This window comes from Danio aesculapii, chromosome 14 (genome assembly GCF_903798145.1).
Source record: "Danio aesculapii chromosome 14, fDanAes4.1, whole genome shotgun sequence".
Taxonomy (NCBI): Eukaryota; Metazoa; Chordata; class Actinopteri; order Cypriniformes; family Danionidae; genus Danio; species Danio aesculapii.
The window spans coordinates 22,133,649-22,158,692 of record NC_079448.1 but is presented as its reverse complement, the minus strand read 5'-3'; the positions used below and the strand labels follow the sequence as shown (position 1 = coordinate 22,158,692).

Here is a 25,044-nt window from a genome sequence, read left to right as displayed (position 1 = left end):
TATATGGAAATTCTTAGTTTTATTTTTAAGGGAAAGTCTTAGCCTCAAGTTGCAGGCAAGACATGACATTTTTTTATTAATGTGGAGCAACGTGGAGGATCTTTTCGTTTCCAATTCAGTAAAACCAATCTATGTGCCAAAAGGGTTATAAATCTTTGTACATTGATTATTAGATAATCCTGCATCAACACTGGCACCAAATATAGCTAAAATAGGCTTGGGGTATATTTGTTTATCCACCACTTCTGATATTAATTAAAAAAACGAAATCCAATAATTAACAATTTTAGGATAACTCTAAAACATGTGACAAAGCGATGCCACGGTTTGATTGCACCTATCAAACAGTGGGTCTATGGAAGGGAACATCTTAGAGAGCTTTTATTTACACGTGGAGTCAGTGCAGAATCTTAAATTGGATTAAACCATGCCTGATCCACACAGAACTAGAATGAACTGCTCCGAGATCCTACATTTTAAGACATCCCCGCGGATACCCTAGAAAAAATTGGCTAATTTACATTATTATAAAAGTCTTGTATGCAATTATTAAAAAGAGCTTGTGAAATTTGATCTATAAATGAAAAGTTAGTTTCTTTAGAATTTTTATCCTATAATTGGAATTATGATAAAGTTATATACACTCTCAGAAATAAAAGGTACATGAGCTGTCACTGGGGTGGTTCTTTTTCAAAAGGTACAAATTTGTACCTTAAAGGTCCATATTAATACCTCAAGGGTACATATTAGTACCTAAAAAGTAGTATTAGTACTTAGTAGTAAAAAGTGTTTTAGGTACTAATATATACTTTTCAGGTACCAATATGGACCCTTTACGTACAAAAGGTACCACCCCAGTGACCGCTCGCGTACCTTTATTTTTAAGAGTGTACAGTAACCTTCAACTCCAAGCATTTATTTATTTTTTGTGGGGGAGGGGGGGTCAATTTAAATCTGGGATTTTTTAAAAAGTCCATATCGCCCAGCCCTAGTCACTAATGTCCTAACATGATCTCCCTCTGTGCCGGGTGTTTGACCACGCTCCCCTCATGACAGTAAGTTAACCTTGTTATCTGCAATAAAGATGCGTAGACTAATAAAGAGCCAATTTTATAAAATGTAAAAAAATATATAATAATAATTATTAATTTAACAGTGAAGTAAACATTAGGGCCTTGTAAGAGCTTCCCAATTACAGTCACCAGCTCATAGTCCTTGACAAAAAAGTTCCCCTGTCAACTCCTCAGTGTGCACTAGAGAGGCATTTTGCACTTAATTAAACAAGCTTAAAATTAGTCACAGTCCATCAGGAAAAAAGCTGTAAGAGCTGCGGGCTTTCCAGAACCTTCCTAATCAGTCGAACACCGCAGACAAAAAACTACAGAGAAACTTCTTCAACTTCAGATAAATCCAAGGTTAGCAAAGTGCTTTTAAGTGATCGTTTTTTCTGCTTTGTGTCGACCAAATGAGCTTCTGTCTCTTTATAAGAATGGAGTTTTGAGGTAATGAGATTTATGAATTGTGTAGCCATTTGCTTTTTTTCTTCTTCTTGCGTTTGGAAGCCGGTGTGGATGGTAATTACAGTATACATTATTACGCTCCCCCCTTCACTCACTCTTTTTGTGGTTAACTGCTCTTGATAACAAATGAATTAATGAAGCTTTACGGGACAGTGGAAGTGGATCAGCGAGCGCAGCAGAGAAAGAGGTCGGAAATGGAGAGAATGGTAGAGCGAGAGAGAAGTTGGCAGATTACGACTTAATGGTGGCAGAATAATGGTAATTTCACCACACTCTCCTCTCTCTCGGACTGCGCTAATGGCTTCATTAACACTTCCACTATCCAGCGGCCCGCAGAGGACAATGTCACATCCGTCTTTGTCACATCACAATAAAAGCGGCTAAACACAAGCGGCCTATCAGTCCAGGTGCTGAAGGAGGCAAGAAATGAACAGAGGAAAATCAATAGCGAAATATCAATGCGGGTGAAGCTGGAAGTCAAGCAGGTCTGAGCAAACAGAGAAAGTGCCGGATTGATCTGGAGCAGGTATTTTGCTCACAGTTTGGGTAATAACTCACTGCCATGGCTGAGGAGGAGGAACAGCGCGCTGGGAAAAAGCAGCGATGTGCCATAAATCAGCGCTGTTGCCGATTGATGACGTTTTGCTCTGCTGTCAAGATCAGTTCTCTGTTGACTTGTAAATATATTTAAAAATGTATCCATCCTAATGTGATTAAAACAAATATAATACAGAGTTTATTCACAATATACATCTTAAAAGTTGAAAACAGCTGAAACCAAAGTTATAATAGTATTGGATTTTTCATTTGTTTTAGTTTGTTTTTCGTTTTGACTTTTTGTTTTCAAATTCAGTTATTTTAATTAGTTTTTAGAGGGATATTTACTAGTTTTTATTGGTTTCTATATATTGAAATTGCTTAGGCAGCAATCATAATTTCAGTCAGTTTAAACATCACCATGATCTGAAAAGTTTCTTACAGTTAAGTTTTGCAAGCCATCTTGATTCACTTATTTAATTTCCATTACGACTTTCTGTTGTGAAATAAACTTACGTTCGGTTCACCATCAGCTGAATCATGCATGCGCAGTATTATCGGTTCACCGATTCTCAAATCTGATCTCAGTGTACTGTTCTAATAACTGAATAACAGTATATATTGATTTATTTAAAATAAATGAATGAATGTTTCTCATTGGGTAATAACTGAATGCCACAAAGACGAAGGAACGCATGTCAGGAAAAGGCAGCAAAGTGCCATGTGTTTTGAATTGATGGCGTTTTCCTCTGGCATCAAGATCATTCCTCTGTTGACTTTTGAAGCCTCGGCTTTCCCGTCGGCTGCTTCATGGGGCATTTTAGCATGAAGTCCCTGAGGTGCTACAGTAACTAAAAAGTTTGATTTTCTTTCCAGGCGACGAGAGGACGTGAAAAACCCAAGGGTAAACGTGACTGCTCAAACACTGAGGGAATTATCCAAACATGGAGGGAGGGAAAGTGTTAATCTAGCACTAATGTCAAACTAGCTGTAGGACTATTACTCAATAAATCACTCAAAAGATAAAGTAAACACTGAAGTATTACTGTCACTGTTGCTCACAGTAAGACTTCATGAACTTTTGAATATGATTGATAGAAATTATTTAAGAACATCTACGGACATTTGTAATTAATAATAATAATAATAATAATAATAATAATAATTATTATTATTATTATTATTATTATTATTATTATTATTATTATTATTGTTATTATATTTTTTGACATTGCAATAATAATAATAATAATAACAACAATAATAATAATAATAATAATAATAATGGTGTTTTTATTATTACTATTTTAATAATGTTATAATTTCTATAATTTTACATATTTATTTTTTTTATATTTATTTATTATGTTTATTTTTTATTTTTTATATAGTATTTGGTTTTTTTACAATAAATTGTAATTATATTTTCTCAATTATTCAACATATTTTATAAGTATTTAAACATAAATCATAATAATTCTAATAAAGTTAAACAAACGCACATTTAGCACATTTATATTAACAATAACAATGATAATGCATTTAAAATATAGTACAGTATAATAGTATGCTCAATAATACATTTTGTTTTCATTTATTACTTTATTAACAACAATAAAATATTACATATAATTAAAAAACACTGAAATATTGAAAAAATTTTTTTGAAAAAATACTATTGGATATGAATGTTGCCCTTTATAAGAGAAAACAAGTTCACTGAAATTCTAAACATGAATGAAAAATATGAAAAGTGTGTTATTTTACAGAAGCAAAAACAAAGTCCTGAAGAAACTCCTTGAGAAATAAGAAATTCCGAAGGAAAAAACACAAACAGAAAGAGCAGCGCAGCTCAGAATGAATACTTTGTGCCAGTAAAGGCTTGTGTGATGTGAGGAAAACACTGCTATTATCACAGTTATTATGCAACAGTTGGCCAGAACTCAGCTCTACTCAACAATGAGAGTGTCAGCAGCACGTCAAACACATCCATTGCTGTTTATTTATGCATGAATCCGCATTACAATCTAGCATCTGACACTCTCTCACCTGAAGATGCCGAAAACATCACACAGACGTACAGAAACATCCCATCTGAAGCTCTTGATGGAATAATAGGCCGCTATAAATGTCTCCTCTGGAAGACGTGTTGTCTAATCTAAGCTGACTAAAGTAATAGAGCTATTCTGCCACATTCACAAGCATGATGTCAAAGAGTTTTTATAAAAGAGAGCGACAGATGCAATCAATAACGCACAACGAATACACTGTGAAGAGCTTTGAAGAGTGATTGCTGCAAAATATTGTTTTTTTGTTTATGACTAAACGAAAATGGAGAATAAAGGATGCGTTTGATTGGGCTGTTCTTCAAAAGATGTACACTTTTTTTATGATTTAAGATAACAACAAGTTTAAAAATTATCTGCCAGTAAATTATTTTTTATCACGCAAACGTTAGTGTTTTTTGAATAAAGCTAAAGGTCAAGTATTAAAACAGAAGGCTATACATCATCAGCAGGCTTTTAATAGCATGAGAGCTTCATTGAGTCCAGCTTCTCTTATCATGTCCAGTGTAAGCGCTCTCCTGCTCGGAGATCAGTCTCAACGCATCTGTGGCTCTTTTGTTCCTCTTGGCTCTTAACAGCTCTATGAGCTCCGCACAGCGAGATACTCCTCCATTTAAAAGCATTTCAGCTTCAATTCATTTCCTTATCTCAGCTTTTCTCTCCTTCTCTGATAAAGATGTGTGTTCCTTTACGATCTTTATCAAACTATAAGAGCCAGAAGGGTTTTTCAGGGCGCCGGAGCAGCTAGAATGACAACACCGTCACTTACTTTCAGCTGGATGTGAATGAGGCATGTTTAATGGGACAAATTAGCATGTACTGTGAAAACAGGCGGACAGTTGGACGTGAATGACGAAGCTCTGGGTGATTGCAATATTTGGCAGGAGCGTCTGCTCTTTAGCAGTTCCGAAGATTCCACAGTAAACAAGGTGAGATTGCATTTTAACATGCTGAAGCCAAACATTGTTCGCTAACTGTTTGTTTAGGTATGATACTTCCGATATACGGGAAGGGCATGCGCTTAGATCTTTAGCAAAATAAAATAAAGTAAAATAAAATAAAAATGATAAAATACAATAATAAAACAAAACAAAATGTAATTATCAGATAAGTAAATAAAATAAAAAAACTAAATAAAATGTTGTAATGTTTAGATGAATATGCATTTCACTCTTGTAAAAATAAAATAAAATTAAATTAAATTAAAAATAAAATAAAAAAAATATTTAATTGTCAGATAAAGTCAATAAAATAAAATAAAAGTATTTTATGTTTAGGTGAATATGGATTTCACTCTTGTAGGGATAAAATAAAAATAAAATAAAATAAAATAAAATATTCCATTTAATTTTCAGATGCACACATGCTGGTCACTAAATAACTAAATTCACTAAATTTGACCAAATATAAAAAACAAAAATCCCAAAAAAAGAAGTATACAAAAATATAATAAAAAAATTAAATAATTATTAAAATAATTTGTTTTTTAATTGATAAAATACAATTAAATATAAATACAAGTAAAGTTCTAAAATTAAACATGTATATAAAATAAAAATATGAAATAAAATACTTTTGTTAATTTCTTAATTAAGACAGACCCCACATATTACCATTGAAATTCTGTTAATTCAATCAAGTTGACATTTTGCACTACTGTTCCTTTAATAAGAAAATTCTATCCTCACACCAGCTTGCATTCCTTGTAACCATTTTATTTTCTTCCCTTTGACAATCAAAATGCCTGATCATCAAAATGCCAAAACGACTCCCATCCATACAATAAAATCATAAAATGAACCACGTGTCAGTATTTAAACCCCTGTCCATTTCAAAAGGACATATTTTAACAAGAAAAATGGGTCACACTTTATTTTGATGGTCCGTTTGTTGATTTTAAGTTACATTGCATCTACATGCAAACTACTTCTCATTAGATTAGAAATAGACTATTAAATTGAGGTTAGGGTTGGGGTTAGGGTTAGTGTAAGTTGACATGTACTTGCAAAGTTTCTTATAGTCAGTTAAATGTCTGTTGAAGGAGCAGTATTAACAGATATTAAGCAGACAATCTACTACTACTCAAATGGACCATCAAAATAAAGTGTTACAGAAAAATATATATTTACTTCAAGTATTTATTAAGTAACATCATTTAGAAGCCTCTCACATTAGATAAATCAAGGAAACAATTGTGAAAACAACAACAACAACAAAACCTGCTGTCCCAGAATGCAGCAGTACAGCTGATCCTGCATATGATTATGTATCATGAATCAGATCTGTGCATTTGGGAAGAATATTTTTAGACTAGCTTTGTCATAGTCCTTTGGCAAAATGCCCACACATTGAACAGCGCTCAAACAACATTATTACGCAACTGAAAAGCGAATATAGAATCTTTTATTTAGTGTACATCTGTGTATTCTGCAGGAGAATGATAAACAGAATGTACGGTACGCTTTGCCATGTCCTTGTATGCTTTACTCAGTACAAGAATACACATTTCACAGAGGGAAAAACTTTCTATTTTTATGAGCAAATGTTTTTTAATAGCATGAACTAGTAGAAGCCATCTTTTCATTATTTATAAAACAATTAATAATAGAATCTGAATTGCATGAAGAAAAACTACACTGACCATGAGGCTTTGCTGAAAATTTCCACCAATCAGAAAGTCACAACTAGGAAACTATGAACTCATGAACTCAACCCACTCCTAATGCACTGCTAATGATATAACAGAGTGTGTGTGTATATACATATTTTGAAATAAACTTTAAATATGTTTCTTTAAAAACAACCAACAACGTTAAATGAATAAAGTTTCTCTTTTTTTTTGTCATTTTTAAGTTGATTGCGTCATTCAGAGTTCATGGAGTTGCAGTTCTTACCGCATTACTGTCATTGATTATAATTTAGTTTGTGGAGCATTGTCAGTATTACAGTGTGTGTCCATGGAAGACTGAGCTCAACATATTTTATTTAGTTGTTGTCTATTCTAAGGCTATTCTAAGATCAGTCTAGACTTTTATGAATTTTTAAAAATAAAATCAGTTGTTCACTGTATAAAAATAAAAAATGTTGAAATATTTATATTTATCAGCCTATATATCGGTTATCGGCCTCCAAATATAAAGAGTTATTGGTTATTGATATCGGCACAAAAATCTATATTGGTGCATCCCCAATAAAAGTCAATGGTTACAAGTTTTCAGCTTCTTTAAAATATCTTCACTTGAGTCAAAAAGAAGCAACAAACATTTTTGAGTGAACTATTCCTTTAACATCTAAATATGGTAGCTAACTGAATCTACGACAGTCAGTTCAATGCTCATATGTCTAAAAAAAAAAAAAAAAAAAAAAACGGTTTACAAGTAGTATTTCCAAGTTCTACCAGGACCCAATTATTCTTTTTTTCTTTTACCATTTGTAACCTTGCAATTACAGCATATATGGCATGAACACACCTTAGGCAATGAATAAGCATCTCACTTTCTGAAAGAAGAAATCCAAATACAGCTGCAAATATTTGCAATTTCCTTCAGCTCACACCAAGCCAACAGCAAAAGGTCAGTCTAAAAGACAAACTGATTCATCTCTCGGAGAGAAATGAGATTGAAAAAAAAAAAGCGCTCTACAGATGCCTGCATGGCAGTATTGAATCATCATATTTGTCATAGAGTGCTTTGGATGGAAGCAGTGACCTTTGAGGTAGTGGAGTAAATTGCTCCGTTGCATAAAGGTAAGCTGGAAGCTTGAAGCATGAAGCTTGATTAACCTGAAGATCTTGAGACTGAATCAGCCAATCAGGCTGGAGCGCGAGTCTGCCGACAAACAGAAATCAGGGGAGACGTTCATTACTGATCTGTTTCACTGCAGATGTTTATGTTGCCTTGACTCATTTTGTGTAAGCAGGGCAATTTTCATCCCTCTTATTAAATCTCTGAAGCAATATTAAAGAAGTCGTGTCCAGTATTCACGAACACTATTTCTGTTTGCTTTAATGGCATACGACAAAATAGCAGATATAGACAAGTATTCATTGATTGATTGATTTATTGATTGATTGATTGATTGATTGATTGATTGACAGATATTGTGGGGTTTGCAAAGCACCTTGATATTTTTTTTCATTATCTATAAAAATACATTATTTTTTAATAATAATAATAATAATAATAACAATAATATTGTTGTTGTTGTTGTTTTGTTGTATTTAAATTTTATTCTACCTGAGTTAATTTAATTAATTTTTTAAATGTAGTGAGTCCTAATAAATCCTTAATAAAATAAAACAAAATAAAATAAAATAATAATAAATAAATAAAATGAAATTAAATAAAACACTGTGAAGCTAAATAAATAAATAAATAAATAAATAAATAAATAAATAAAGTTGTTTTTGTCCAGGCAAATGAATTATATTTAAATACCAAATTCATACCTTTGACAATAAAAAGCCCTTGACTGCTAGTTAAAAATGTTCAAGTGCCCCACTCAGAGATTTACCAAGCAACCCTTGAAATTGTTACATTAATTAACCATTATCTAAGCAACCTTGTGATGTTTATCAATGACTAAATTCGTCTTTGGCATACAGCCTTGGCCAAAATCATATTCCATTCATGTATTGTTTGCTGTTTTTTATGCACCACTGATGTTTGAGTCAAAACAATCTTGGCACACATGTTGATGCCGTCTAAACGAAATGGTCAAGGCTAATTGAAGCAGATATTTAACACGTTTGAATTCACAGGGCCATTACCACAGCCCTTATTGGGTCTATTGTAATTAGTGCTCAGTTAATAAGTTCTCCAGAGCCGGACAGTCATCCAGAGACTCGGCTGAGAGACCCGAAGAGGAGGATTTCCCTAAGGATCAGGCAAATGGAGCTATTCTGTGTTAGACTGAGAAGTAGGATCACTGAGGGTCAAGGTAATCAACCGCAGGTAATCCACTCTTGCTTTGTCTGTGCATTTTCTTTTGTTCTTTGATTTGTTTGGAAATGGGTTACTGGATATTGATTGCAAAATAAAATAAAAACAAATAAATAAAATGGCAACTACACACAATATTTCAAGGATTACAGCTGAGATGTTTGCACAAGAGAAAAAAATGTACCTGCATTTTTAATACTTGATACTTTTTAATGCTTTAATAATTCATCAACTAAACGGTTGTGTCAAATTAAATTAGTTATAACCCTTATATTGTTGTAGGTCTCCATCAGTCAGTGTTGACGTATCCTAATTCTTATCTTGAGGCATGACTGATTGTCTGAGACGGCATCGTTAGTGGCTAAAGAGGCCAATACGAGAGAGGCATTCTTTGCTGCAGAAGTCGCATTGATAGGTGGCTCCCTAGCTGTCGTTGTTCCGTACCTTTCGGTGAACTCGCTTATCCTCCGATGCGCACATCATGTTCTTTTCACCTGACTTGAGCTGTTTGGTCAGGGTGTACCTCCATTTCGGGTAGTCTGCTGCAAGGTCTTCCCAGGACGGTGTGTTTATGTCGGCCTGTGGTTCTCTTCCCGGATGGGAGTTCTCCGTAGAGGTTAATGTTATTATTATTAATAGTAGTAATAATTGTTGTTGTTGCTGCTGCCGCGGATGGCATATTGGCTCAGTGGTTAGCACTGTCATCTCACAGCACCAAGGTCGCAGGTTCGACACCCGGCTGGACCAGTTGTCATTTCTGTATGGAGTTTCCATGTTCTCCCCATGTTCGTGTGGGTTTCCACTGGGTGCTCCAGTTTCCCCCATAGTCCAAAGACATGCGCTATAGGTGAATTGAATAAACTAAATTGGCCATAGTGTATGTGTGTGAATGTGAGAGTGTATTGGTGTTTCCCAGTGCTGGGTTGCAGCTGGACGGGAATCTGCTGAGTAAAACATATGCTGGATAAATTGATGGTTCATTCCGCTGTGGCGACCCCTGATAAAATAAAAGGACTAAACCAAATGAAAATGAATGAATGAATGTTGTTGTTGGGGTTTGGGGGGGATTGACCCCCTAATTAACGCTTGATCCCCCCCTGAAGGAAGTCAAAACAAGATGTATAGTGGGTCAGCCCTTTAATAGGAAGAAATAGCTTTCTTCAATATTAGCTTTCTTAGAAAATTAATCATTAAAAACGTGTAATATAAATATACATTTGACCCCCCCCCCCCCCCCCCCCCCCCCCCCTTAACGGTTCAGTCCACTGTGATGAATTCAGTCGTGCCTATCAATGGTGGAAAAAATAGCATTCAGCAGTCTGAAACTGGCAGTTCTAAGTATTCACAAAACACGTTTCTTTTAAAATAGGTGTTTTTATCTGCATGTAGCTTAAAATACATAATTTAGACACATCATTTGTATAGTTTGATGTACAGTACCCTCTAAAACAGTCACTAACTATCCCTCAAAACACTGGAAACATTAATTTTATTAATAAATTAGATGTGATTTAAATACATTCATAAATTTGATTTACGCAGTTGGAGAATGTATTACCAAACTACTATAGAAAAATTTGACCTCCTTGATCATCATAGCATAATTCACACACTGATTAGCAGTTTGGTTTTGATGTAAACGTCACAAAAAGCCTATATTTAATAATCACACCAAATCATATTGTGATTTCAGTTATATTTATCTTATTTTAAATATATTTGTCTTAATTTAAAATCTAAATAATTTTAATGATTTGTTTATTCACAATAATCAGCAAAATATGACCACAAAGTCAGAAATTTCCTGTATTCGTTTAAATAATAATTTTCACCATTTTATTTTTTCAGTTTTGTTTTTTTTTTGTTACTTATTTTCAGAACAACACCAATAGAACTGTTATTTAAAAAAAGAAAGAAAAAAAAAGGAGATCATGAAAGACTGGTCTCTTTTGAAAGAACAATATCTGCTTCACTGCTTCACATGTGTCTGTCTCTCTCTGTGTGTCTCTTTAGCACTGGAGCTTTTCTGATCTGCACTTCCACCAACTGTCGTCCCACCAGACGAACTTGTTAATTGTGCGCCGAAACCCGAGGGCACAAGGGTGGCAACCCATCACCTTTTGTCTCTCCCATATAACCTGACCGCCGTGCCAACCTCACTGCTTTATCATGCCACAGCATTTGGCTTTCTTTTTGCAGGTGGCAAAATGAGAGTGCGGGCGCTGTGCTTGGCAGCCTGCTCTCATAAACAGCATGCCAACTGCTGAGGCTCCTCGCTTGTGTGCCGGTCGCAGAGATGTGCCGGGCACAGCCTGGCTTGCCTGCCTTTTCAAGACGGCCACAAATGAGATTGGCACGGAGAGCGAGGCTGAGTGATATATAGTGCCCAGCTGTGGTCAAGGTGGAAGCGGGAAGATGAGGGAAGCTGGGAAATGTGGGAGATCTGTGCCACCACCACAGAGAATCTGCAATCCCTGTGACTAAACAGCATGAGAGCAAAGAGAAACAGCACACTGCGTGCTTTAAAGTGGACACCACACACACACGCACACACACACTTGATGCACACACACACACAACAATAAAGCAAGAGAAAGTGTTTTTTCACAGGATAACAGGACATTCTGTTTGTCACACTCTGACTGCCCTACTTTCTCAACTTCACTAAATAAATGCTTTATTATGTTGGACAAAACATTGTTTGCAATAATACATATTTTCTTTCTGTTTAATACCATTTTCGTATGGTTTGAATTGACATTCTCTGGGATTGGCAACATTTAAGGGGGTTTGTATCATCGTTTAATTACAGCTATGAATAATTTGGATATAACAGATACAATGAAAAGCATGTTGGAAATGCACATATATACAAAGTTTTGTCTGAACCACTCAACAGTAAAAAAAACATACTTTAAAATTAACCCATTTTTGTGATTAACGCATTTTAATTGAGCAACTAAATTAGAAAGTTCACAACAGATGCTTTTTCGTAAAAAATATATTGTTATTATTTGTAAAAAATACATATGTTGTTATTCTGTAAACATTATTTGAAAAAAAAATGTCTTTAGCACATATCTTTAGGCTTTGGGGGAAACTGGAGCACCCGGATGAAACATGCAAACTCCACACAGTAAAGCCAACTGGCCCAGTCAAAACTCAAACCTCAAGACCTTCTTGCTGTGAGGCGAAAGTGCAAACCACTGAGCCATCATGTCGGCCTGATACATACACACAAATATATACATATACATATATGTACATTTATGTATGCATGCATGCATGCATGTGTGTATATATATATATATATATATATATATATATATATATATATACACATACATACATACATCCATAATATATATTTATTAGCCCCCCTATTTATCTTTTTCCCCAATTTCTGTTTAACGGAGAGAGAAAAAATTTTCAACACATTTCTAAACATAATAGTTTTAATAACTCATTTCTAATAACTGATTTATTTTATCTTTGTCACGATGACTGTGAATAATATTTTACTAGATATTTTTCAAGACAATTCTATATAGCTTAAAGTGACATTTAAAGGCTTTGTTAATTTTGTTAAGTAGGCAGGTTAGGGTAATTAGGCAAGTTATTATATAGTGATGGTTTGTTCTGTTGACTATCAAAAAAAAATATATAGCTTAAAGAGGGTAATAATTTTGACCTTAAAATGTTTTTTAAAAAATTAAAAACTGCTTTAATTCTAGCCGAAATAAAACAAATAAGACTTTCCCCGGAAGAAAAAAATATTATCATGGGTTAATATATATATATATGAAGTAAATAACTGTCAAATAACACAGCAGTACTGGGACATATTAACAGTTATTAACTAGCAGTTAATAATTTAGATAACCACTGATGCTTATGGTAAAGATTAAAATCACCATCAAGTTGTAGGCAGCAATTACATTATTTAACCAAAAGGTGGTGACAACCAGCCATTAAAAATATGCCACTGAATAATTCTTCAGAAATGAAACATCTAGCAATGATCGATCAGTTTTATGAGTGAATAACTGAATTATTTATTGAAAATGAGAATATTAGAATAGAATAGAATAGAATAGAATAGAATAGAATAGAATAGAATAGAATAGAATAGAATAGAATACAATCAAATAGAATATTTTACAATGTATTTTGATTTAGCTGATTGTTTCTTCATTGTATTATTAAAAATAAAATGACAGCTTCAAAGTTCTGTTTCAGGAGATATGTAGCTTTTGACCTATTACTTTTCTGTGTTGCTCCAAGACTAATTTCACATATTTGTTTATGAAATAATAAAATGGTTAGTGTGGTGCAATTTTTTACATTACTTAAGCATCTATACCTTTTTTTGTTTCGAGCATTATAAACTCTAGAGCAGACATGTCAAACTCAGGCCCGCGGGCCAATTTTGGCCCGCACTACAATTATATTTGGCCCGCGAGATGATTTCAAATATGTATTACATCTGGCCCGCCGGCCCGTTATACAGCGCACGTACTGCTAAAGGTGCCTACACATTGAACGCGTCAAGCGCTGGGTGGCGTCAGCGCAGCCATTCATTGTGTATGTGCGACGTCAGTGACAAAGCGCAAGTCCGTGCTGAGGCGCAGAGCGTCGCGCAAGGGTGGCGTTTGACTCCCGATTTAAAATATTTTTCATTCGAGTGTCAAAACGTTGTGACGACATCTACGGGCAGCCCATATGAGAGCAGCCGGTGCCGGGAGTTCCCGATGTGGAGCAGGAAGCCAAGCTTAGCTGCTGCTAAGCGATAGAAGGGGCACTGCCGTCCGCGACACTACGTATTAAACTTTATTAAAGGGACACCACAGAGAAAACACGGCGTTGGCGCCAGACCCATGTGCATCATCAGAGTAAATGAACAGTGAAAAAAACTAAAATGGATAAATATTATTTTATTTACTGATGGCATGGTCTGTTCAAAGTTGAAAGAGTAATTTTTTAGGTGTTGGCCTTGATGGTCTGTGATGAAAAGATTTAGGTTACAATTAAAATGAATAAAGTTAAAGATATAAGCCTGATATTTTTTTCAGTTTTTATTTTATTATTTTCTTAAACCTGTTCTGGTTTCAGTATTTAAGCAAAAATTGTAATATATTAAGATGGTTAATACAGTAGTTTGCTGTATCCTTAAGATAATACGACAATCCTTAAGATAACTTCGACAATGTTCTTTTTTTTAATTTTGGCCCTCTGTGAATTTGAGTTTGACACCCCTGCTCTAGATGATGAATAATAAAGCCCAAAGTGTCTTCTTTCCAAAGATGAACTGTGAATGTAGACCAAAATATTCAGCTACTGTTAATATTTTAGTTTGGGATGGTCATTTTTGAGAAAGTGCCTCTGACGGTGAGGGAAAGAAGGACAACGATATCGTCTCGGAAAACTTTTTACAGAAATCTTATTGTGGCTGCTATCTTAATCAAATTTAAAATATAAACTCATGAGACACTTGGCTTTCAAGTCATATTTTTCTAGGACATTACATTGTTTTCCAGTGTTTGCATATGGAAAAACAAATATTGTACACAATACAATTTTTTTCATGACTTCACAATGTCTCACTTTTTATATTTTTAACATGTAACTTCACCTTTTACCACAGCAAAGATCAAAGTGTCTTCTTTCCAATGATACATAATTTGTGTTTGTAGCTTACTGGAGTCAGGACCTGTTACTATTTCAAGTTAGGTAGGTGTAAATCCCCAAAATTGAGTGCTGGCTAACAGGTTAACCAAAAGTGTCTTGCAGTACTGTTTTTGAAATAAATGGAAAGCAAATTACATTTGTCACAGCCCTTTTTGATCCAAAAAATGGTTCGATCTGTGACTAAAAAAGCATAACGTGATCCGAACCATGAGATGTATATATTTGTTTGTTCCTTTGATTTGTCTCATCTTGCATTGAAAACACTAAGCTGTGTATGTTTATCCATGTGCAAAGCTGGCAGAAACACGCTGTGACAATTGCAAAGCAGCTCTGAAGTGACATTTCATTTACAGGGAAGAAGAAAAAAAATAAATCAAAGCCTACAACCTAAATGAACCTTTGTTTTGCTTGCTTGCAAACAATTCCTATAGGAAATGCCAATCTAGTTTAACATTCTTCAGCTTAAATGATGTTGTAGCTTTCTGTCCTTTACAACACTCTGAACTGCTAAGCAAACGAATAAAAACACGGCTTTTATGAATACTGATCCTGACACAAAAGTAACGCCTGTGCTCTTCATACACAAAAACAAATCCTCGGAGTCAGAAATTCAGTTAACTTATCATTCAGCAAGGCTTTGCACATTTTTAACACCAGGATATAAAAGTGAGTTATTGGGACTGAAATCCCTGCTGAGAAAGGGCAAGAAACAGGGAAAAAAAGGCACAACTGAGTCATTGAATAATCCCTCCTGGTACTACTCTCAGGGCGGCCGTAAAGTACCGCCAAATGAAAAGAAAGTCACAATAAATGGCTGCACCTAATTACGAGGTCTTCTATTACCACTAAAGGTGCAAACCTATAAAATATAGGCATATAAAGTCTAATTAACCATAGCTCTGCTTCTCCAATCCAAATCCACCTCTTACGACAACTACTCACACTCTCGTAATGCAAAATGATTTACAGATTGAAAAAAAAAAAAACACATGCACAAAAAGAGAGGTGCAATTATTTGCACAAAAATAATCAAAAAACACACTTCAAAGCCATTTGACTCTGTTAAAGTGAAGAGCCATAATTGTGGAAGCCATTCATGTCACGGCTGTGTCAGCAAGCAAAAGCATGTCCCAATACCCAGTGCCTCAGCGGCTCCCATGCTTAACCTTTGTCTACAAATAAGGCACTGCTCTCCATTGAGCTCATTTTGCACCTCACTGAATTCTGCACCACCTAATCTGACTTGATTACATCCAACTCGTGTCGAAGCCCAAAGCAACATACAGGGAGATCAGATTCGAATCAATATGATTGCTGAAGTACAGCCCCGGGCCATCAGATAAGGATGCTGCGAGAGGCAAGTATTAAACACAAAGACATTATTATTGTATGCTTACATCTGAAACATTGATTTAGCACTACAAAGCAGAGAACAATCCTTCATCCGAGTATTAAGATGAATCTACATTTCTTTTTGGTCAATTGACAGTCTAAGGGATTGCATAAAAAGATAGCGATATACGCTGCCTTTAAAACTCAGGCCGTGCAAAACTTAGCACACAAAAATGGCTTTTTAAATACCTTCATAAATATTCACAGACTTAATGGGTAGCTCAGGGTTATGAATGTGGCAACAACTGACAAAATTGCCACCACCGCAGAAGTAATAAGCAACTAGCCTGTAGCTTTTTTGGCAGAGAGAATAGCTTTAATATCAGCACGCCGCCTGTAAAAATCACCTTTAACCTTAAGTTTCGCTGCACATTGTTGTAATGACTATAAAGAAAATAAAAGAGTGTGATTTAAAACTGCTTACGAGACAATAGATGGTCACCAAACAAGCGTGAAAACACTTTAAGGGATGGTTCAGCCAAAAATTTACATTTTTCTAATTTACCAACTCAATATCATAACGAAACGTAACTATTTATGTACTGTCAGTTAAGTGGCTATTTTATTTTTTTTATATGAAAACATCAAAGGAGATGTTTCCTGAAACCACACTTTTAACACTACCCCTCATTAGGTATGAGTAAATCATACTAAAATGTACAAACGAGATTGTATAAATGAATAGGAATAAGCCACTAAATAAAAAGTGATGAATCACTGCGAGATTACAGTGAATTTACTCACCCTCAGAACATCCAAAATATAGCTGACCTTTTATTTCCCCTCAGTAGAACTTTAACTGTTAGCCAGCACTCACTTTTGGGGATTTACACCTACCTAACTTTGATTAGTAACAGTTCTTGACCACAGTGAGCTATAAACATAAACTAGGTATCGTTGGAAAGAAGACACTTTGACCTTTACTGTGGCCCATCTAGAAAGTTTTATGCTAAAAGATATAAAAAGTTATACATTATGAAGTAATAAGAAAGAAAACGTGTACGGTGTTCAATATTTGTTTTTATTTTTTTATATGCAAACTAGGCATGTGACAATTACCGTTTTCAAGGTATACCGCGGTTTGGAAGGTTTTAAAACCGCCAAAATTTTCTGTACCATTCCTAAGGTGTGTAAGATGTTTTATTTACATTTTTTTATGACAACAGTATCTTCAGCAGAAAAACTATCCAAAGATGCTGTTTTAAATTGTAAAGAAATCAGTGTTTTTGAAACACAGCAGATGTCAATGATTTATTTGAATCATTTAGCCTGACATGTTAACTGCACCAAAATATTTTAAATGTTTCTCAAAATAAAATAAATTGTGTTTAAAGGGGTCTTTTACCCAGACATTTAAAAAGGAATATATTTTGGAGCAGTAATCACAATACCGTGATACCATGAAACCGTGATATTTTTATCCAGGGTAATCATATCGTCAGAATCTTATACCAACCCATGCCTAATACAAATACAGGAAAACCTTAATGTAATAACATAGAAAAAAACATGCCTTGAAAGCCAAGTGTTTATATTTCAAATTTGATGAGGATAACATGCAAAATAGGATTTCTGTAAAAAGTTTTCCGATACTCTATCGGTGACGTTTTTTTTCCTCACTGTTGAAGGCACTTTCTCAAAAATGACCATCCCAAAATAAAACATTAACAGTTGCTGGATAATTTGGTCTACATTCATAGTTCATCTTTGGAGAGAAGACACTTTGGGCTTTACTATCCATCATCTAGAGTTTGCAATGCTCAAAACAAAAAAAAAAAAAAAAGTTATAAATGCTTAAGTAATGTAAAAAAAAAAAATTGCACCACACTAACCATTATATTATTTCATAAATATATGATATTAGTCCTGGAGCAATATAGAAACATATTAGGTCAAAAGCCACACATCTCCTGAGTTTATGTTTCGAATTTGATGCCAATGTCATGCAAAATAACACTTCCGGAATTATTTTTCTGAGACAATGTCTTGTGATTCCTTTTTTTTTGTGGGGAAGCAGTCTGATGACCCTATGTAATGAGGTTTCTAACAACTGTTTTAGTAATTTCACATACCACTTCTTTTTTCTAATCGTAAAACAGTGAAGATTTTTAGGTGGATCTGTGCTGCTTTGGTGATTCATAAATTATAAGTCATCTACAGGCAATTTTGAGTCAAGTAACATAAACTATTAATATTATTATTATTATTATTATTATTATTATTATTGTTATTATTATTATTATAACCTTTATTTTAACAGGAATAGCACCTTGAGATTAAAAATCTCTTTAACAATAGCGTCCTGGCCAAGATTAGGCAATATACAGTTCACATGGGTTAAAGAAACAAACAAACAAAAAACAAATAACAGTTAATATCATTCATTCATCCATCAAAACAACGACCGTTAAAAACCATTCAGAACAGGCCAATGTTTTAAACTCCAAACCATTTCAAATCTTTTTAAAAAGCATGTAGTGAAACCAACTCTTTAAACTGCAACTTTGTTAGGAGGTTATTCCATGCATAATATGCTGCATATTTAAAAGCCTTTTTTCCCATTTCAGTACACACCACTGGTACAGACAATAAATAAACTTTCTAAGATCGAAGGCTATGGTTAGAGACAGGTTTTTTTTTTTTTTTTTTTACAAATGTAAGTTTGGCGATATGAGGGGAGTAAACCCAGAATAGATTTATAAACAAAGATATGCCAATGCTTGAGCCTACAAGTGCACAAAGCAGACCATCCTACACTAGTGTACAACACACAATGATGAGCGAGGGATTTAAGATTTGTTATAAAATCTTGCGGTCTTCAGAAGTGAAACTTTACTTAAAATGAATTGCTTTATTATCTACTAATTAGGTTGGAGCATCCAGGATCAGAACTGTATCTAAATACAGTTTTGATGGACACATTGTGGCAGACAGTTTTTTTTTTTTTATTTATTAATTACTTGCAAAAGAAGTGGAATAAGTGTAATGTTCACAGACTGATTATTTCACTTCATAAGAGCACAAATGTGTCATCAGGAGTCGTGGGCTTTCATTTTGTTTTGTCTTGATATGTTTTTTTTTTTTTTTTTTCTCTGGATCAAAGTGCCAGTAGCCGTTGATTTGAATTTACGGAATCACCAAGGACCAGAGTTTCAGCTTAACACGTTTAAAAATGTGCAAAAAAATAATAAAAATCACGTACATCTTGGATGACTTGATGATGAGTAAATTAACATCAAAATATTTATTTTAAGTGTACTATCCCTTCATTCTAAAAAAGGATCCATATTTTAAACAGAAACTCCCTAGACAAATTACTGACATATTACAGTACCTGAATCAGGTTCAATGACTGATTATATTCTCATTTCAATTTCCACATGTGAGATGTAAGCAAAATTTATGCAAGCATTTTTAATGGAATTAAACTAAAATACTGTAAATAAAATAGACACGGCAGTCTTACTTTTCTTTAAAAAAATAATAAAATGACAAATTCATACACTTACCAAGACAACATGTTTAAATAAATAATGTGACCGCTCAAAACTATATTCTACATAAAACATTGCTTGATAAAAAATATCCCAGCAATCATTCATTACATGCAGAACAGCGAGTTTAAAACAAAAGAAGCATGATAAAACCAGAGCAAGGTGTGAAGCAACCAAGAATCAGCTTAACAAAGAAAAAAAAAACACTTGTGCCATTCCATCACAAACACAACTAACCAAACCAGCACATACAGTACGTGGATTATAAGAATTTATCAATACAAGTCAAGCTAAAACTGCTTAAATACATCAAGAGGTTTTATTGTTGTGGGTATTTTTATTTTCTCTACTATATTGCTTTGTATGGATTGATATCTGCACTCGGATTCCTGTACTCTGCCACATGGTGGAGATATAGAGAGTGTTCAAAAATTCAGCAAGGATGAAAGCAGAGAATTATGTTGAAATCATATTGTAGTTTTGGATTAAAGTAAATAATGGAATAAATAACACATGGGTGGACCAAAGCTGACTGACCACAATGATAATGCTGATTAAATGTGCCCAAATAATGTGAAACACTAGTGCACTTGTAATATAAATTATGAATAAAAACAAAAGAATACAATAGTTTCATATCAAAGTAAAGTTATATTACACACTTTTGCTAAAATAATGCATTTGAAATCTGCAGAATAATTGTTTTAAATAAAAGCAATAGCAGTGCATGACTGTCTATGTAAGCTTAATAAATGACAGAACTATCTATACTAATGTGTTTAGCAGATGATTCACAAATAAAATCAGATTTATGGGTAATTTCGAGTTAATTATATTACTCATTTCTTATGTAATTACGGCAAACACGAACACTAATAAAAAGTGTGACTATCTGACTTGCAGAACATTTTGACTCATAATAGTCTAACCAAATAATAATTTATTATTAGTTATAACTAATAGCAAGAAGTGACACAGCCTGCCCTTTGTTTCTTTCATACAGTTTCAACACTAAACATCACCCAATTCATCAAAACACTGCTTCTGCAATTAAACTTTGTCCCAATGGTCTTTTAATAAATGCATGCGTACAAAAACACCACCAGTCACATCCTCGTAAGACAGCCGAAGTCAGCACTACGAAACCTAAGCGAAGCTCCCTAGCAAGCCAGCATTTTTAGACATCGTATGCGCCTTGCGAATGCGCGTTCGGAACGCGTCCGTGATGCCCCAAAACGATGTGGAGGTAGGCTGCTCACTAGGGTTTGAGACAGAGCCGCTATCCTGCGTCATAATGGGTTTCGCTCGTATTTCGGAATGTGACCACGTCAGATCGCAGCGCATGACAAAGACATTTCATTCAATAAAAAAGACATAAAGCCCGCAGACTTACCACTGTTGCTCCAGCTCCCAGTCCCTGAAGAAGTCAAACTCGAATAGGTCCATTGTCGGTGTGTTTCAATGAGGTGCCGGTGGCCGCATATGCAGGAACTGAGTGTGTGTCCCTCACTGACGCGCGGCGCAGCTCGCACTGCCGCTGCCTCTCTCCTCTCTCCGCTCAGCGACACGCAGCCCTGCGGAAGGCGGAGTCAGGGCTCGCTGGAGGCGGTCACTCATTCTGAACAGACCGCCGCAGCACCTTCAACCAGAGCAGAGCAGCTTCACCTGTGTCCAGCGCGCGGCACCTGGGAACACACTGTCAGGACGGTTAATGATCTGATTTCAAATGGATTCTTTCGGGAAAAATAGTTTTGCATCCGTTTTTATTTAGCAAACCAAAATGGAATAGATTTTTGTGTGTGTTTTTGTTGTCCAGTGGGCTAGTTGAAAAGTAAAGATAGTATGAGCCAGGTGTTTCAACAGAACTGCAACACTCTTTGATAAAAGCTCTTCCCATATATCAAACAGGTAGATTAGCAATAAAAATGTTAACAACAACCAAAAACAATCAACATTGTGTATATAAAATATTGCCTAATAATACAGGTCTGTTAGTTAATATTTGTTAATGCCAAACTTTTGTTACCATTAAAAACGCAATACATGTTTCAGTTTAATTACCTTTGTTAGCATTAGATCTTCAAAATACGTTGTTAGTTCACGTTAGCTCAGTTCTATTAAATAATTAAATTATACAGTGTTAAAATCAAAGGCTGCATTTATTAATGCTAAAATTAATGTTAGGATTAATACATGCTTCAGAATGTTTTGATACGTTAACTAATGAAGTTAATTAATATTAACAAATTGATCCTTATGAAGTGTTGCATAAAATAAAAATCACCAACAAAATTATAATATCAACATTATGTTGTATAGCATTATGTACAGCAAGTGTAATAACATTTGTTGTAGTATTTGATAACATTATTAACATTTTCTTATATTGTTACATTAGTTAATGATGTAGTAACATTATATTAGTTAATACATCAGTTCCATAAATAAATGACAAAAACTAAATTAAAAATAAAGTTTTACAGTTTGCATTGAAATTAAGATGAATACATGCTTTATTTTTGTTAATTAATTAAGTAGTTAACAAATTACATTATAATACATACTATTATAATACTATTATACTTAAAGTGACAATGAATAAATAAAACTAAATACATCTCCACTACATTATTTTTTGTTTTCAACCTGAAAATAAAAGTATTGTAAATAATAAAATTATAGTAAATATTAAATGTAAAAAAATTGATTAATATATGAATATTAATCTAAAAATGTGTGCAAAAACACCAAACATAAACAACTATATGTAAATTTATTTAATTTTATTTACTTTTTTATTTAAAATTTATTAAATATTTATTTTTTGCAGATGCATCGTGATATACTGTAGCAATAATCACAATTGCTAAAATAATTAGTTTATTAATCAACAACCATATGGAAATTTTATTCACTGTCAATTCAAAGTAGTCTAATGTCTTTCTTACACAAATAACTTTGCTGATCAACACTGATAGATGTTACTGGGTTTTTTTACAGTAGAATACTGGCAACACTGTTGTCAGCTAGTCACTGTAAGAGTTTGGTTACAGTGAGTAACTGGCAGTGTTGCCAGTTAATTAATTTAATCAATCAGTATCTGATTAAAAAAAAAAAAAAAAAAAAAATCAGCATTCTTAACTGTTATCAAAACAGAAAGCATATAAATTCTTCAGACAAATGTAATTTATTGTTTTAGCAGCAAACAAATACAGAAAACGTATAACAAAATTAAACAAACCAGCAGATATGAACACATTTTCTATTTAAAATGAAACACAGAGGTTAAATTACTAAACAACACATGCAGTGTATGTAACAGATGTCAAACAAATAAAAAAAATCTATAAGCTTTAACTCTAATTAAACACACGTAATCAAACAAATTGAGGCTTGTTAGAAATCTACAGGTAATGTTGAAGCAGGGTGAGATCTAAACTTTGTTAGGCTGCAGCCCTTTCAGGAACTGAGTTTGACAGCATTTGTATATAGAATATTTTCAAAGCAACTGCCAACATTTATCACAATCACATATCCAATAAAAAAATTAATTAATTAATAAATTCATAAGGTAAGCACTTATCCTCATGTTGTTTCAAACATGTAGTAATAATAATAATAAATAAATAAACAAAAAATAACCTGATTTATGCATTTATTTAAGAAAGTTTTTTTTATATAAATTTGTAAAAAAAAATAATAATAAAATTATTGATATTATAGTGATATAAATCTCTCTCTCTCTCTCTCTCTCTCTCTCTCTCTCTCTCTCTCTCTCTCTCTCTCTCTCTCTCTCTCTCTCTCTCTCTCTCTCTCTCTATATATATATATATATATATATATATATATATATATGTGTGTGTGTGTGTGTGTGTGTGTATATGTGGCATTACTTGACTTCTGATACACAAGGATAAAAACTAAAGTAACACAAAAACAAAACTCTAGATATGGTTAAAAACATGTTTGTCAAAAAAAAAAAAAACAAAAAAAAAAACACAGGCACACACATCAGTTCTCAATAAAAAAAAAAAGTTTCAATTAAGTCTATAAAATAAATAAATAAATAAATAAACAAATAAAGTTACCAACACCGAGAACCTAAACAATTCAATCTTTTTTTATTATTATTATTTACTTTAAAAAAATATCAAGACAACAAACTTTTCTTTTGTCCCAATAATATGAATTCATAGGTGTAACACAGTTCTGAAAAATAATTTGCAACAAATTCACAACCTGGGACCTGACAGTGGAAGTTTGCTTGTGGCTGGATATACGCATGTATCATCTTTCCCTGCGATGATTTCTGTGCACATGTTACCTAACGGAGGAGATTGGAATTTAATGTTTTTTTTTATGTGTATAAAATCTGCTTTGTTGCTAGAAAGACACATTACACTGTTTGTGTCTGTACAATTTGGCAATATCTAATTAATAAATATACTTAAATGAAAGTAATGTAAGAAGTTATATGAGGAGATGTTAAGTAGCTAACAATGTAGCTTTCAAGTACACAGTTCAAGATAGCAACAATATAACTTCATGCACATACTTATTTTAGAAACCCTCAAAACATTTTAACACATTTTACCTACGCATTGTAGATTCTTATTTAAGGCTTAAAACACATCAGACTCTGCATCTGAACTAATACGTTTACATGGACACCAATAATTCAATTTTAATGCGATTAAGACAATATTATGATTAAGAGTCGACCATGTAAACAGTAATTTTTGATTAATTTAATCCAATTAAGGTCATAATCGAACTGAAGAGAAATCGAATTAAGACATGTGGAGTATGCCGATTTTAGTCGCATTATTGAAGTGCAGTACAGACATGTAAACACCTTAATCAAACTATTTCAGTCATTTAGGACTTTTCGCCGCGTTTTGCAACAGGATAGTCCACACAGACACACACACACCCACTCTTTGCACTTACCGAGTCAGTGAAGACCACAGACACCTGCATCATGAAGTGCGGAGTTTGTTTTCTTCTTCTATTCAGCATGCGGTATGAACTTCCATTAAAACTACACTCTTTCAGCAGTTAATAGTTGCATCCAATATCTCGTTTGTCACGGGGACATACATGAAATATTCCCGAATGATAGTAAAAGTGCCAAACCGCAGCTAAAGTCAACAAATTAAAAATGAATTACCCGATATTACCTGAAACTCTGTAGGAAACGTGTATAGCGTGGTGACGCAATGACATTAAATGAATTATGTACTACAACATGTAAAACGGGATCATGAAAGAAACATTCAAAAAGCAACTCATGTAAACACCTTAATCATATTATTGTCTTAATTAGATTAAGGCAAATAATTCGATTACTGATGTCCATGTAAACGCAGTCATAGACAGAGAATGGAGCACACTCAAAAGTAAACAA

General features: G+C 33.7%; 1 protein-coding gene across 1 annotated transcript in view; it reads right to left on the bottom strand.

Annotated features, from left to right (window-relative positions):
- Window positions 1-21,167, bottom strand: part of aff2 (AF4/FMR2 family, member 2) — a 410,790-nt gene extending 389,623 nt beyond the window's left edge. The window contains exon 1 of the mRNA XM_056471754.1: window positions 21,031-21,167. Coding sequence (XP_056327729.1) covers window positions 21,031-21,083 — 53 coding nt within the window. The 5' untranslated portion in view covers window positions 21,084-21,167. The remainder of the gene's footprint in view (window positions 1-21,030) is intronic.
- Window positions 21,168-25,044: the final 3,877 nt, after the last annotated feature.